General features: G+C 49.9%; 2 protein-coding genes across 2 annotated transcripts in view; both read right to left on the minus strand.

Annotated features, from left to right (window-relative positions):
• wfikkn2a (info WAP, follistatin/kazal, immunoglobulin, kunitz and netrin domain containing 2a) overlaps window positions 1-2,172 on the minus strand; it is a 73,013-nt gene extending 70,841 nt beyond the window's left edge. The window contains exon 1 of the mRNA XM_068058729.1: window positions 1,237-2,172. The gene's annotated coding sequence lies outside the window, so the exon portion shown is untranslated. The remainder of the gene's footprint in view (window positions 1-1,236) is intronic.
• A 621-nt stretch (window positions 2,173-2,793) lies between these two features.
• ankrd40 (ankyrin repeat domain 40) overlaps window positions 2,794-12,584 on the minus strand; it is a 29,281-nt gene continuing 19,490 nt past the window's right edge. Inside the window, exons 4-5 of the mRNA XM_068058731.1 lie at window positions 9,660-9,841; window positions 2,794-4,097 (exon numbers count right to left, since the gene is read on the minus strand). Of these exons, the coding sequence (XP_067914832.1) occupies window positions 3,957-4,097; window positions 9,660-9,841 (323 nt within the window). The 3' untranslated portion in view covers window positions 2,794-3,956. The remainder of the gene's footprint in view (window positions 4,098-9,659; window positions 9,842-12,584) is intronic.

The raw sequence follows: 12,584 nt of genomic DNA on the forward strand, positions 1-12,584 counted from the left end.
CGAGGAGGATCGGGAGTGTGGAGCGCTCCCGGCTGAGCTGACCCCGGCTCAGCCAAAACTGCTCATCGGACCCAGGCCCCGAAACCCTCCTCGGGAGCTGGTCCCGCACAACCTGAGCCACTCCACATGGTGCGGAGGGGTTTCCTGTACGGGTTGCTCCTGCACACTCTCCACTTCCTCGCCCTCATCATCCGGCCGGACAAGCCATGGCGGTCCGTGTTGCCATCTGGCAGTGAGGGGTAACCCTGGTGGAGTTCTCTCCACGCGGGAGTCCTCCCCCATTACATCAGGGACCTGGGGTGGAGGGTGCTGCATCGGGAAGTCCCGTGCAATAAACGTTTAAGCAGGTTTTAAGCTGGACGGGTCCGTGTTACACATGTATATGGAGTGTGCGGAGGGGCATGGGCCGGGAGGAGGATCTCCTGATCGGTCTGCTCCTGGGCTTGGCCAAGGTGGCAGTTCACAGGCCCAGGCTGCGGGCCATTGTGGGGTCCATCCTCCCTGATTTTCTGCCCCTCTTCCGAGGTTACGTTCACGCTCGGGTGTCCCTGGGGAAGGAGCATATGGTGTCTGCCGGTACACTTGAGGCCTTCCGCAACTGGTGGGCACCGCAGGGGCTGGAGTGCATCATCGATGCGGAGAATTTTAATTTGAGTTTTTGTTTATTTATCAGTTTTCAAAAAAAAAAACAGATTGGATGTAGATTGATTTTATTTCAGGGACTCAGTGCCCTGGGGTTGAACTCATCATTTCAAGTTTTTCTCCCCCTGATAGTTGAGTTGGTGCTGTTAGCTGTGAGAACGTGGAGCAATGGGGAGAGCTCCAGAAAGTACCAGATTAGTGAGGAATTCTGCATTCCGGAAATAATAATGAGATTTAAGCCCAGGGTCACGACTGAGCTGCTCCGGACTGTGCCATTCTGCCCAGGAGCAGAGCTGTCCTGAACTCGGCTCAGCCACAATAGCAGCAATCGGAGATTAAGGCCCACGTGCTATCTCGTGCCTCCGACCATGTCTGATCAGTACTAAAAACATTGAGAGCAGAGCAAGGGCATCAATGCAGACAGCAGCATTCCAACACACACACACCCCCTTGATATCACGGTTCACTGTCGGATAGGAACAGGGTTAACAGCAGCCCTGCTTTGACGGAATTACAACTTGCTGCTCATTTTACATTTCGGACTGAAATGGTGAAAGAGTAAAATACAAACACACAACTAACCAAAGCTTTTACCTGTTCAGAGCCCCTCTTCAATTACACAGCAGGTAGGAATGAAACATGTGGCAGTAGCAGACAGGAGTGAATCGTCTCTTTTTACCCACTGTGTACTGTACATGTATAAAACACTAGGTTAGGCCACAGCTGGAGTACTGCATGCAGTTCGGGTCACTGCACTATAGGAGAGAGAGGATACAGAGATTTACAAGGACGTTGCCTGAATTGGGCAGTGTTAGTTATGAGGAAAGACTGGATACGCTAGGGTTGTTTTCTTTGTAACAGAGAAGGCAGAGGGTAGACCTAATTGAAATGTATAAAATTATAAGGGTTCTATATACAGTGGATAGAAGGGTCCTATTCTTTTTGGTTGAGGGGTCCATACTCAGGGGGCAGGGATTTAGTGGGGATTCAAGGGGGAGCTTTTGCCCCTAGAGGGTGATGGGGATCTGGAACTCACTGCCTGAAAGGGTGGTAGAGGCAGAAACTCTCATAACATTTAAAAAGTACCTGGATATGCACTTGAAGTGCCGGTAACTACAAGGCTACGGACCAAGAGCTAGAAAGTGGGATTAGGCTGGATGGTCTTTGTCGGTTGGCGTGGCCACGAAGGGCTGAATGGCCCCCTTCTGTACTGTAAATTTCGATAATTCTATTAACAGGAGTTAACACTGAGACACAGATGGACCGTACGGAACTGAAGAGATTGAGAGCAGCTTGCAAATCTGGTGCAGAGTGGGCAAGGACCCTGCAGTCAGCCGCAAACTGTAGATCATGTATATCTATGGTGGTCAGTTTAGTTTTGGCACAGTGGCGACCGAGGTTAAAGAGCTGGACGGTGTTTAATACTGATATCAAAGGGCAGTTGATCTTTGATGATGTGAATAGCCACCGTCAGGAAGATTGTGAGGGCTATGTGGGGTATAGGGGCTATCACACAACCTTGCTTGACCCCAGCCTAGACGGTTGTGAATTGCCCCCTTTTAGCTGTGTACTGAACATGTACGGGAGGGGACACAAACCCGAGCCGTACAATACCAGACGGGTGTGAATCATTGCCTTTTGTGAGACCATGTATTGCTCCTCCTGTACAGCAGCTCCCTCTGCTGGGTGCTTCAGTATTAAAGAGCCAAAGAAAACTGTGAAGCGGTTTCTGCTGAGAGAAAGTTAAGCCCCAACTATTCTGAAATGGGCAGAGAGTAACCATCCCAAAGTATCCACTAACCCTTAATTCGAGCATTAACAATTGGGCTGGAGCAGGAAAATTAAACATCGAGCCTCAGCAATTTACAGAGTCAGGGGATGCTCAGCTGTACCAGTGCAATTGTTAACAGACATGCAAACATAGATGCACACATTGAAACAGATACGTAAACACAGACACACGCTAACAGACATGCAATTGCAGGCAGACACACAAGCACATGCACACACAGATGGCCACATCCAGACACTAACATACATACTTGCATCCCATATTCATATGCACTTGCCCTCACACACCACCCCCCCCACACATACACCCCCGACATCACCCCACACACGCACCCCCCACACAAATTGTGGTCCCTGAACTCCATGTAGACCATGTTTTATTAATAATTATACAGTTAAAATGGTGTAAATTCCTGATGATCACAGTTTTGAAAAAGTGCCTTAGAATATTGAAGGAGTAAAGAGAGAGGTGTATATAAAAATAGCAATCTCTAAATGCATAGGTTGAGTTAGTGATGTCACAGTCAGCAGCAAATCTACCAGGAAATGGGAGTTTTCTCTGCAACAATGGAAGTTCAATAAAACACCCTAGACGGTAAACAGCAGAAGTGAATGAGAGCCCGAACCATTTCTTCTTCTGACACTGGGTGGCAGCAAAGGTCACAATAGAAAAATAAAGAGGCCATATTTTTATTTTAAACGGCTCATTAAAAAAATAAATTGTTAACTTGGGGAATACACCAGGATGGGTATGGTGGGGTCAAAGCACTGATAACGAATGGTCATCATTCTCTCCAGGAGAGGCTAAGTGCGAAAGATTGTGTGCACATGGTTATTGCACTCTGTTCTGAGGGTTGTGTCAGTCTCGCCAACTGTGCAAGTGAGATTAGACTCTTGTGTGCCCCACCACCCCTCATCACAACTTGCCCCCAGGGGCTACAGGCTGCTCAGTGTGGATTCCAGGCACCTGGGGTGTAACAGGCTGATGTTCTGGGTCTGTACCTCCCGGCTGGTGGGGAGGGAAAAGGGACAAGATGATCAACAGTTTCCATCCAAAGGAGACTGCTGAACGAGGGCAGTCCATTTCAAAAACCCGTCGAGGCCCCTCCGATGAACAGGGTAGGGTGGAGGAGAGGAAGCATGGAGAATAAGGCACAGGAGGGAAATGGAAATCACTGCACGCCGAATCCCACCTGCAAAACGGCGGACAATTCTTCACTCAACACCCACCCTGCTGCCTGTATCCTGGCACTGCCAGGTTGGGGGTGTGGCAGCAGAGGACGAGGGAGGGTTTAATACATGTAATTAGTTATTATTTGTTATTAAGAGCAGAGGAAACTTCAAGCTTTCAAAAAACCCTCAAAAGTAGAAATTTAACCTTACAGTCATCACAAGAAGGGGAGGCCACACTGAGACTTGCCCCTTCTTATAAAGCAGGCAGATAGTGGCAGTCTTCAGTATATATTGAGCAGTTGAGATAAATCCCAGTGACGGTTTCTCATGGTGAGCCACAGCAGGAGGAGTCAGTACGTCAGGGTTGCTGCTCCCTGATTGTAGCAAGGACGCTCAGTCAGGGCCGCTTGTGCAGAGCTCAAGTCCGTGTCGCCTTTCAGTAAAACAAGCTCCAACTCCTGGAAATTCTGAAGCCTTGCAACTTCTTTATCCTAAATATCAAGTCAAATGAAACATGTTTGAGATATAACAGGTTTAAAGCAAGCATAGAGCCAGGGAAAGTGGGAGAGGGAGGGGAAGAAAGAAGGTCACTGATAGGGTGGAAGACAGGAAAGATTAAATGACAAAAGGAATGATGGTGCAAGGCAAACGGGAGTAGTAATGAGACAAGTAATGAAACAAAAGATGTGTCGAGAGGAGGTGTAAATGGCAACAGCAGAATCATTAGCCACAGCTGCTGTCTGAGAAAATGGGGCAGAGATTATGATCTGAAATTATTGAACTCAATGTTAAGTCCAGAACGCTGCAAAGGGCCTAGTCGAAAGACGAGGCACTGTTCCTCAAGTTTACGATGAACGTCATTGGAACAGTGTGGGAGACTGAGGACAGAAAGGTCAAAGTGGGAGTGGAGAATTAAATGACGGGTGACCCTTCTGAACTAATCTCTTCTGCCTTCCATCATATCACAAACCTTTTCACTTGTTCTTTCCTCATTTGCCAGTTCTGATGAAGGGTCTCTGACCTGAAACATTAACTCTGGTTCTCTCCACAGATGCTGCCAGACCTGCTGAGTGTTTCCAGCATTTTCTATTTTTGTTCAGATTTCCAGCATCCACAATATTTTGCTTTTGTATTAACTGTTACTCTATTTTCCAACGTGGGACATATCAGTGTTACAGTGAGGGGTGTGGGGTATATCAGAGTTTTACAGTGAGGGGTGTTGGGTATATCAGAGTGTTACAGTGAGGGGTGTGAGGTATATCAGAGTTTTACAGTGAGGGGTGTGGGGTATATCAGAGTGATACAGTGAGGGGTGTGGGGTATATCAGAGTGTTACAGTGAGGGGTGTGAGGTATATCAGAGTGTTACAGTGAGGGGTGTGGGGTATATCAGAGTTTTACAGTGAGGGGTGTGAGGTATATCAGAGTTTTACAGTGAGGGGTGTGGGGTATATCAGAGTGATACAGTGAGGGGTGTGGGGTATATCAGAGTGTTACAGTGAGGGGTGTGAGGTATATCAGAGTGTTACAGTGAGGGGTGTGGGGTATATCAGAGTTTTACAGTGAGGGGTGTGAGGTATATCAGAGTTTTACAGTGAGGGGTGTGGGGTATATCAGAGTGATACAGTGAGGGGTGTGGGGTATATCAGTGTTACAGTGAGGGATGTGGGGTATATCAGAGTGTTACAGTGAGGGGTGTGGGATAGATCAGTGTTACAGTGAGGGGTGTGGTGTATATCAGTGTTACAGTGAGGGGTGCGGGATATTTCAAAGTGTTACATTGAGGGGTGTGGGATATAGCAGTGTTACAGTGAGGGGTGTGGTGTATATCTGTTACGGTGAGGGGTGTCGGGGAATATCACTGTTACAGTGAGGGATGAGGGGTATATCTGTTACGGTGAGGGGTGTCGGGGAATATCACTGTTACAGTGAGGGGTGTGGTGTATATCAGTGTTACAGTGAGGGGTGTCGGGGAATATCACTGTTACAGTGAGGGGTGCGGTGTATATCAGTGTTGCAGTGAGGGGTGCGGTGCATATCAGAGTTGCAGTGAGGGGTGCGGTGCATATCAGAGTTGCAGTGAGGGGTGCGGTGCATATCAGTGTTGCAGTGAGGGGTGCGGTGCATATCAGTGTTGCAGTGAGGGGTGCGGTGCATATCAGTGTTACAGTGAGGGGTGCGGTGCATATCAGTGTTACAGTGAGGGGTGCGGTGCATATCAGTGTTGCAGTGAGGGGTGCGGTGCATATCAGAGTTGCAGTGAGGGGTGCGGTGCATATCAGAGTTGCAGTGAGGGGTGCGGTGCATATCAGAGTTGCAGTGAGGGGTGCGGTGCATATCAGAGTTGCAGTGAGGGGTGCGGTGCATATCAGTGTTACAGTGAGGGGTGCGGTGCATATCAGTGTTACAGTGAGGGGTGCGGTGCATATCAGAGTTGCAGTGAGGGGTGCGGTGCATATCAGTGTTACAGTGAGGGGTGCGGTGCATATCAGAGTTGCAGTGAGGGGTGCGGTGCATATCAGAGTTGCAGTGAGGGGTGCGGTGCATATCAGAGTTGCAGTGAGGGGTGCGGTGCATATCAGTGTTACAGTGAGGGGTGCGGTGTATATCAGAGTTGCAGTGAGGGGTGCGGTGCATATCAGTGTTACAGTGAGGGGTGCGGTGCATATCAGAGTTGCAGTGAGGGGTGCGGTGCATATCAGAGTTGCAGTGAGGGGTGCGGTGCATATCAGAGTTGCAGTGAGGGGTATATCTTACAGTGAGGGGTATATCTTACAGTGAGGGGTATATCTTACAGTGAGGGGTATATCTTACAGTGAGGGGTATATCTTACAGTGAGGGGTATATCTTACAGTGAGGGGTATATCTTACAGTGAGGGGTATATCTTACAGTGAGGGGTGTGGCGTATATCACTGTTGCAGTGAGGGGTGCGGTGCACATCAGTGTTGCAGTGAGGTGTGCGGTGCACATCAGTGTTGCAGTGAGGTGTGCGGTGCACATCAGTGTTGCAGTGAGGGGTGCGGCGCACATCAGTGTTGCAGTGAGGGGTGCGGCGCACATCAGTGTTGCAGTGAGGGGTGCGGCGCACATCAGTGTTGCAGTGAGGGGTGCGGCGCACATCACTGTTGCAGTGAGGGGTGCGGCGCACATCACTGTTGCAGTGAGGGGTGCGGCGCACATCACTGTTGCAGTGAGGGGTGCGGCGCACATCACTGTTGCAGTGAGGGGTGCGGCGCACATCACTGTTGCAGTGAGGGGTGCGGCGCACATCAGTGTTGCAGTGAGGGGTGCGGCGCACATCAGTGTTGCAGTGAGGGGTGCGGCGCACATCAGTGTTGCAGTGAGGGGTGCGGCGCACATCAGTGTTGCAGTGAGGGGTGCGGCGCACATCAGTGTTGCAGTGAGGGGTGCGGCGCACATCAGTGTTGCAGTGAGGGGTGCGGCGCACATCAGTGTTGCAGTGAGGGGTGCGGCGCACATCAGTGTTGCAGTGAGGGGTGCGGCGCACATCAGTGTTGCAGTGAGGGGTGCGGCGCACATCAGTGTTGCAGTGAGGGGTGCGGCGCACATCAGTGTTGCAGTGAGGGGTGCGGCGCACATCAGTGTTGCAGTGAGGGGTGCGGCGCACATCAGTGTTGCAGTGAGGGGTGCGGCGCACATCAGTGTTGCAGTGAGGGGTGCGGCGCACATCAGTGTTGCAGTGAGGGGTGCGGCGCACATCAGTGTTGCAGTGAGGGGTGCGGCGCACATCAGTGTTGCAGTGAGGGGTGCGGCGCACATCAGTGTTGCAGTGAGGGGTGCGGCGCACATCAGTGTTGCAGTGAGGGGTGCGGCGCACATCAGTGTTGCAGTGAGGGGTGCGGCGCACATCAGTGTTGCAGTGAGGGGTGCGGCGCACATCAGTGTTGCAGTGAGGGGTGCGGCGCACATCAGTGTTGCAGTGAGGGGTGCGGCGCACATCAGTGTTGCAGTGAGGGGTGCGGCGCACATCACTGTTGCAGTGAGGGGTGCGGCGCACATCACTGTTGCAGTGAGGGGTGCGGCGCACATCACTGTTGCAGTGAGGGGTGCGGCGCACATCACTGTTGCAGTGAGGGGTGCGGCGCACATCACTGTTGCAGTGAGGGGTGCGGCGCACATCACTGTTGCAGTGAGGGGTGCGGCGCACATCACTGTTGCAGTGAGGGGTGCGGCGCACATCACTGTTGCAGTGAGGGGTGCGGCGCACATCACTGTTGCAGTGAGGGGTGCGGCGCACATCACTGTTGCAGTGAGGGGTGCGGCGCACATCACTGTTGCAGTGAGGGGTGCGGCGCACATCACTGTTGCAGTGAGGGGTGCGGCGCACATCACTGTTGCAGTGAGGGGTGCGGCGCACATCACTGTTGCAGTGAGGGGTGCGGCGCACATCACTGTTGCAGTGAGGGGTGCGGCGCACATCACTGTTGCAGTGAGGGGTGCGGCGCACATCACTGTTGCAGTGAGGGGTGCGGCGCACATCACTGTTGCAGTGAGGGGTGCGGCGCACATCACTGTTGCAGTGAGGGGTGCGGCGCACATCACTGTTGCAGTGAGGGGTGCGGCGCACATCACTGTTGCAGTGAGGGGTGCGGCGCACATCACTGTTGCAGTGAGGGGTGCGGCGCACATCACTGTTGCAGTGAGGGGTGCGGCGCACATCACTGTTGCAGTGAGGGGTGCGGCGCACATCAGTGTTGCAGTGAGGTGTGCGGCGCACATCAGTGTTGCAGTGAGGTGTGCGGCGCACATCAGTGTTGCAGTGAGGGGTGCGGAGCACATCAGTGTTGCAGTGAGGGGTGCGGCGCACATCAGTGTTGCAGTGAGGGGTGCGGCGCACATCACTGTTGCAGTGAGGGGTGCGGCGCACATCAGTGTTGCAGTGAGGGGTGCGGCGCACATCAGTGTTGCAGTGAGGGGTGCGGCGCACATCAGTGTTGCAGTGAGGGGTGCGGCGCACATCACTGTTGCAGTGAGGGGTGCGGCGCACATCACTGTTGCAGTGAGGGGTGCGGCGCACATCACTGTTGCAGTGAGGGGTGCGGCGCACATCACTGTTGCAGTGAGGGGTGCGGCGCACATCACTGTTGCAGTGAGGGGTGCGGCGCACATCACTGTTGCAGTGAGGGGTGCGGCGCACATCACTGTTGCAGTGAGGGGTGCGGCGCACATCACTGTTGCAGTGAGGGGTGCGGCGCACATCACTGTTGCAGTGAGGGGTGCGGCGCACATCACTGTTGCAGTGAGGGGTGCGGCGCACATCACTGTTGCAGTGAGGGGTGCGGCGCACATCACTGTTGCAGTGAGGGGTGCGGCGCACATCACTGTTGCAGTGAGGGGTGCGGCGCACATCACTGTTGCAGTGAGGGGTGCGGCGCACATCACTGTTGCAGTGAGGGGTGCGGCGCACATCACTGTTGCAGTGAGGGGTGCGGCGCACATCACTGTTGCAGTGAGGGGTGCGGCGCACATCACTGTTGCAGTGAGGGGTGCGGCGCACATCACTGTTGCAGTGAGGGGTGCGGGGTATATCACTGTTGCAGTGAGGGGTGCGGGGTATATCACTGTTGCAGTGAGGGGTGCGGGGTATATCACTGTTGCAGTGAGGGGTGCGGTGTATATCACTGTTGCAGTGAGGGGTGCGGGGTATATCACTGTTACAGTGAGGGGTGCGGGGTATATCACTGTTGCAGTGAGGGGTGCGGGGTATATCACTGTTGCAGTGAGGGGTGCGGTGCATATCACTGTTGCAGTGAGGGGTGCGGGGTAAATCACTGTTGCAGTGAGGGGTGCGGGGTATATCACTGTTGCAGTGAGGGGTGCGGGGTATATCACTGTTGCAGTGAGGGGTGCGGGGTATATCACTGTTGCAGTGAGGGGTGCGGGGTATATCACTGTTGCAGTGAGGGGTGCGGGGTATATCACTGTTACAGTGAGGGGTGTGGGGTATATCACTGTTACAGTGAGGGGTGCGGGGTATATCACTGTTACAGTGAGGGGTGCGGGGTGTATCAATGTGGCTATACTTCGATTACCTTTCTCAGCAGAGTGTTGGGCAGTTTCCTGATCCTTTCCACTCGCTCGGGATTGACATTGAGCTCCTGGCAGCTGACGGTAAGGAGTGCCTGGTACGTGAGTTCCCGCCGATTGAGCTCCACTTCAATGAAGTCATTGTCCCGGATGGCACGATTCTGGATCCGAACTTTCAGCACCAGCTCTGCAAGGACAGAGACAGCAGCGGGTAACAGCAGTGGGAGCCAGCTATCACCCCACGACCTGCTTTGAATAGCTGGGGCTGCACCATCTCCAACAGTTAGTCCTGTGTTTAATACCAGGCTCAGGAATTTCTGATTCATCCTCCATCAGAGCCTGGAACCAACTGCAACAATTTCAGCATCAACAGCCTGATTGCTGTGGCTCTGGAGTCATGTCTAGGCCCAGACCAGGTAAGGATGGTAGATTTCCTTCCTGAAAGGATATTAGTGAACCAGATGAGTTCACTAATATCAGTAATACAAGAGGTTCTTGGCCACTTTTACTGATACCAGGCACAGCAGCTTTACTGTGTAAATCCTAAAGGATATTATAGCCTCCCCTGCATATAGTCTATAACATGTAACAGCCACTGTCCTGCATATAATCTGTAGGGTGTTAATCACTGTCCTGTATATAACCTGTCGGGTGATGATCACTGTCCTGTATATAATCTGTAGGGTGTTAATCACTGTCCTATATATAACCTGTAGGGTGTTAATCACTGTATTGTATATAATCTGCAGGGTGTTAATCACTGTCCTGTATATAATCTGTAGGGTGTTAATCACTGTCCTGTATATAACCTGTAGGGTGTTAATCACTGTCCTGTATATAACCTGTAGGGTGTTAATCACTGTATTGTATATAATCTGCAGGGTGTTAATCACTGTCCTGTATATAATCTGCAGGGTGTTAATCACTGTCCTGTATATAATCTGCAGGGTGTTAATCACTGTCCTGTATATAATCTGCAGGGTGTTAATCACTGTCCTGTATATAACCTGTAGGGTGTTAATCACTGTCCTGTATATAATCTGCAGGGTGTTAATCACTGTCCTGTATATAACCTGTAGGGTGTTAATCACTGTCCTGTATATAACCTGTAGGGTGTTAATCACTGTCCTGTATATAACCTGTAGGGTGATGATCACTGTCCTGTATATAATCTGTAGGGTGTTAATCACTGTCCTATATATAACCTGTAGGGTGTTAATCACTGTATTGTATATAATCTGCAGGGTGTTAATCACTGTCCTGTATATAATCTGCAGGGTGTTAATCACTGTCCTGTATATAATCTGCAGGGTGTTAATCACTGTCCTGTATATAACCTGTAGGGTGTTAATCACTGTCCTGTATATAACCTGTAGGGTGTTAATCACTGTATTGTATATAATCTGCAGTGTGTTAATCACTGTCCTGTATATAATCTGCAGGGTGTTAATCACTGTCCTGTATATAATCTGCAGGGTGTTAATCACTGTCCTGTATATAACCTGTAGGGTGTTAATCACTGTCCTGTATATAATCTGCAGGGTGTTAATCACTGTATTGTATATAATCTGCAGGGTGTTAATCACTGTCCTGTATATAACCTGTAGGGTGTTAATCACTGTCCTGTATATAACCTGTAGGGTGTTAATCACTGTATTGTATATAATCTGCAGGGTGTTAATCACTGTCCTGTATATAATCTGTAGAGTGTTAATCACTGTCCTGTATATAATCTGTAGGGTGTTAATCACTGTATTGTATATAACCTGTAGGGTGTTAATCACTGTCCTGTATATAACCTGTAGGGTGTTAATCACTGTATTGTATATAATCTGTAGGGTGTTAACCACTGTCCTGTATATAACCTGTAGGGTGTTAATCACTGTCCTGTATATAATCTGTAGGGTGTTAATCACTGTCCTGTATATAACCTGTAGGGTGATAATCACTGTCCTGTATATAACCTGTAGGGTGATAATCACTGTCCTGTATATAACCTGTAGGGTGTTAATCACTGTCCTGTATATAACCAGTAGGGTGTTAATCACTGTATTGTATATAACCTGGAGGGTGTTAATCACTGTCCTGTATATAACCTGTAGGGTGTTAATCACTGTATTATATATAATCTGTAGGGTGTTAACCACTGTCCTGTATATAACCTGTAGGGTGTTAATCACTGTCCTGTATATAATCTGTAGGGTGTTAATCACTGTCCTGTATATAACCTGTAGGGTGATAATCACTGTCCTGTATATAACCTGTAGGGTGATAATCACTGTCCTGTATATAACCTGTAGGGTGTTAATCACTGTCCTGTATATAACCTGTAGGGTGTTAATCACTGTATTGTATATAATCTGCAGGGTGTTAATCACTGTCCTGTATATAATCTGTAGGGTGTTAATCACTGTCCTGTATATAACCTGTAGGGTGTTAATCACTGTCCTGTATATAACCTGTAGGGTGTTAATCACTGTATTGTATATAATCTGCAGGGTGTTAATCACTGTCCTGTATATAATCTGTAGGGTGTTAATCACTGTCCTGTATATAATCTGTAGGGTGTTAATCACTGTCCTGTATATAACCTGTAGGGTGTTAATCACTGTCCTGTATATAACCTGTAGGGTGTTAATCACTGTATTGTATATAATCTGTAGGGTGTTAATCACTGTCCTGTATATAACCTGCAGGGTGATAATCACTGTCCTGTATATAACCTGCAGGGTGTTAATCACTGTATTGTATATAATCTGGAGGGTGTTAATCACTGTCCTGTATATAATCTGCAGGGTGTTAATCACTGTATTGTATATAATCTGCAGGGTGTTAATCACTGTCCTGTATATAACCTGTAGGGTGTTAATCACTGTCCTGTATATAATCTGCAGGGTGTTAATGACTGTCCTGTATATAACCTGTAGGGT

The sequence above is a fragment of the Heterodontus francisci genome, chromosome 26 (genome assembly GCF_036365525.1).
Source record: "Heterodontus francisci isolate sHetFra1 chromosome 26, sHetFra1.hap1, whole genome shotgun sequence".
NCBI classification, from domain to species: domain Eukaryota; kingdom Metazoa; phylum Chordata; class Chondrichthyes; order Heterodontiformes; family Heterodontidae; genus Heterodontus; species Heterodontus francisci.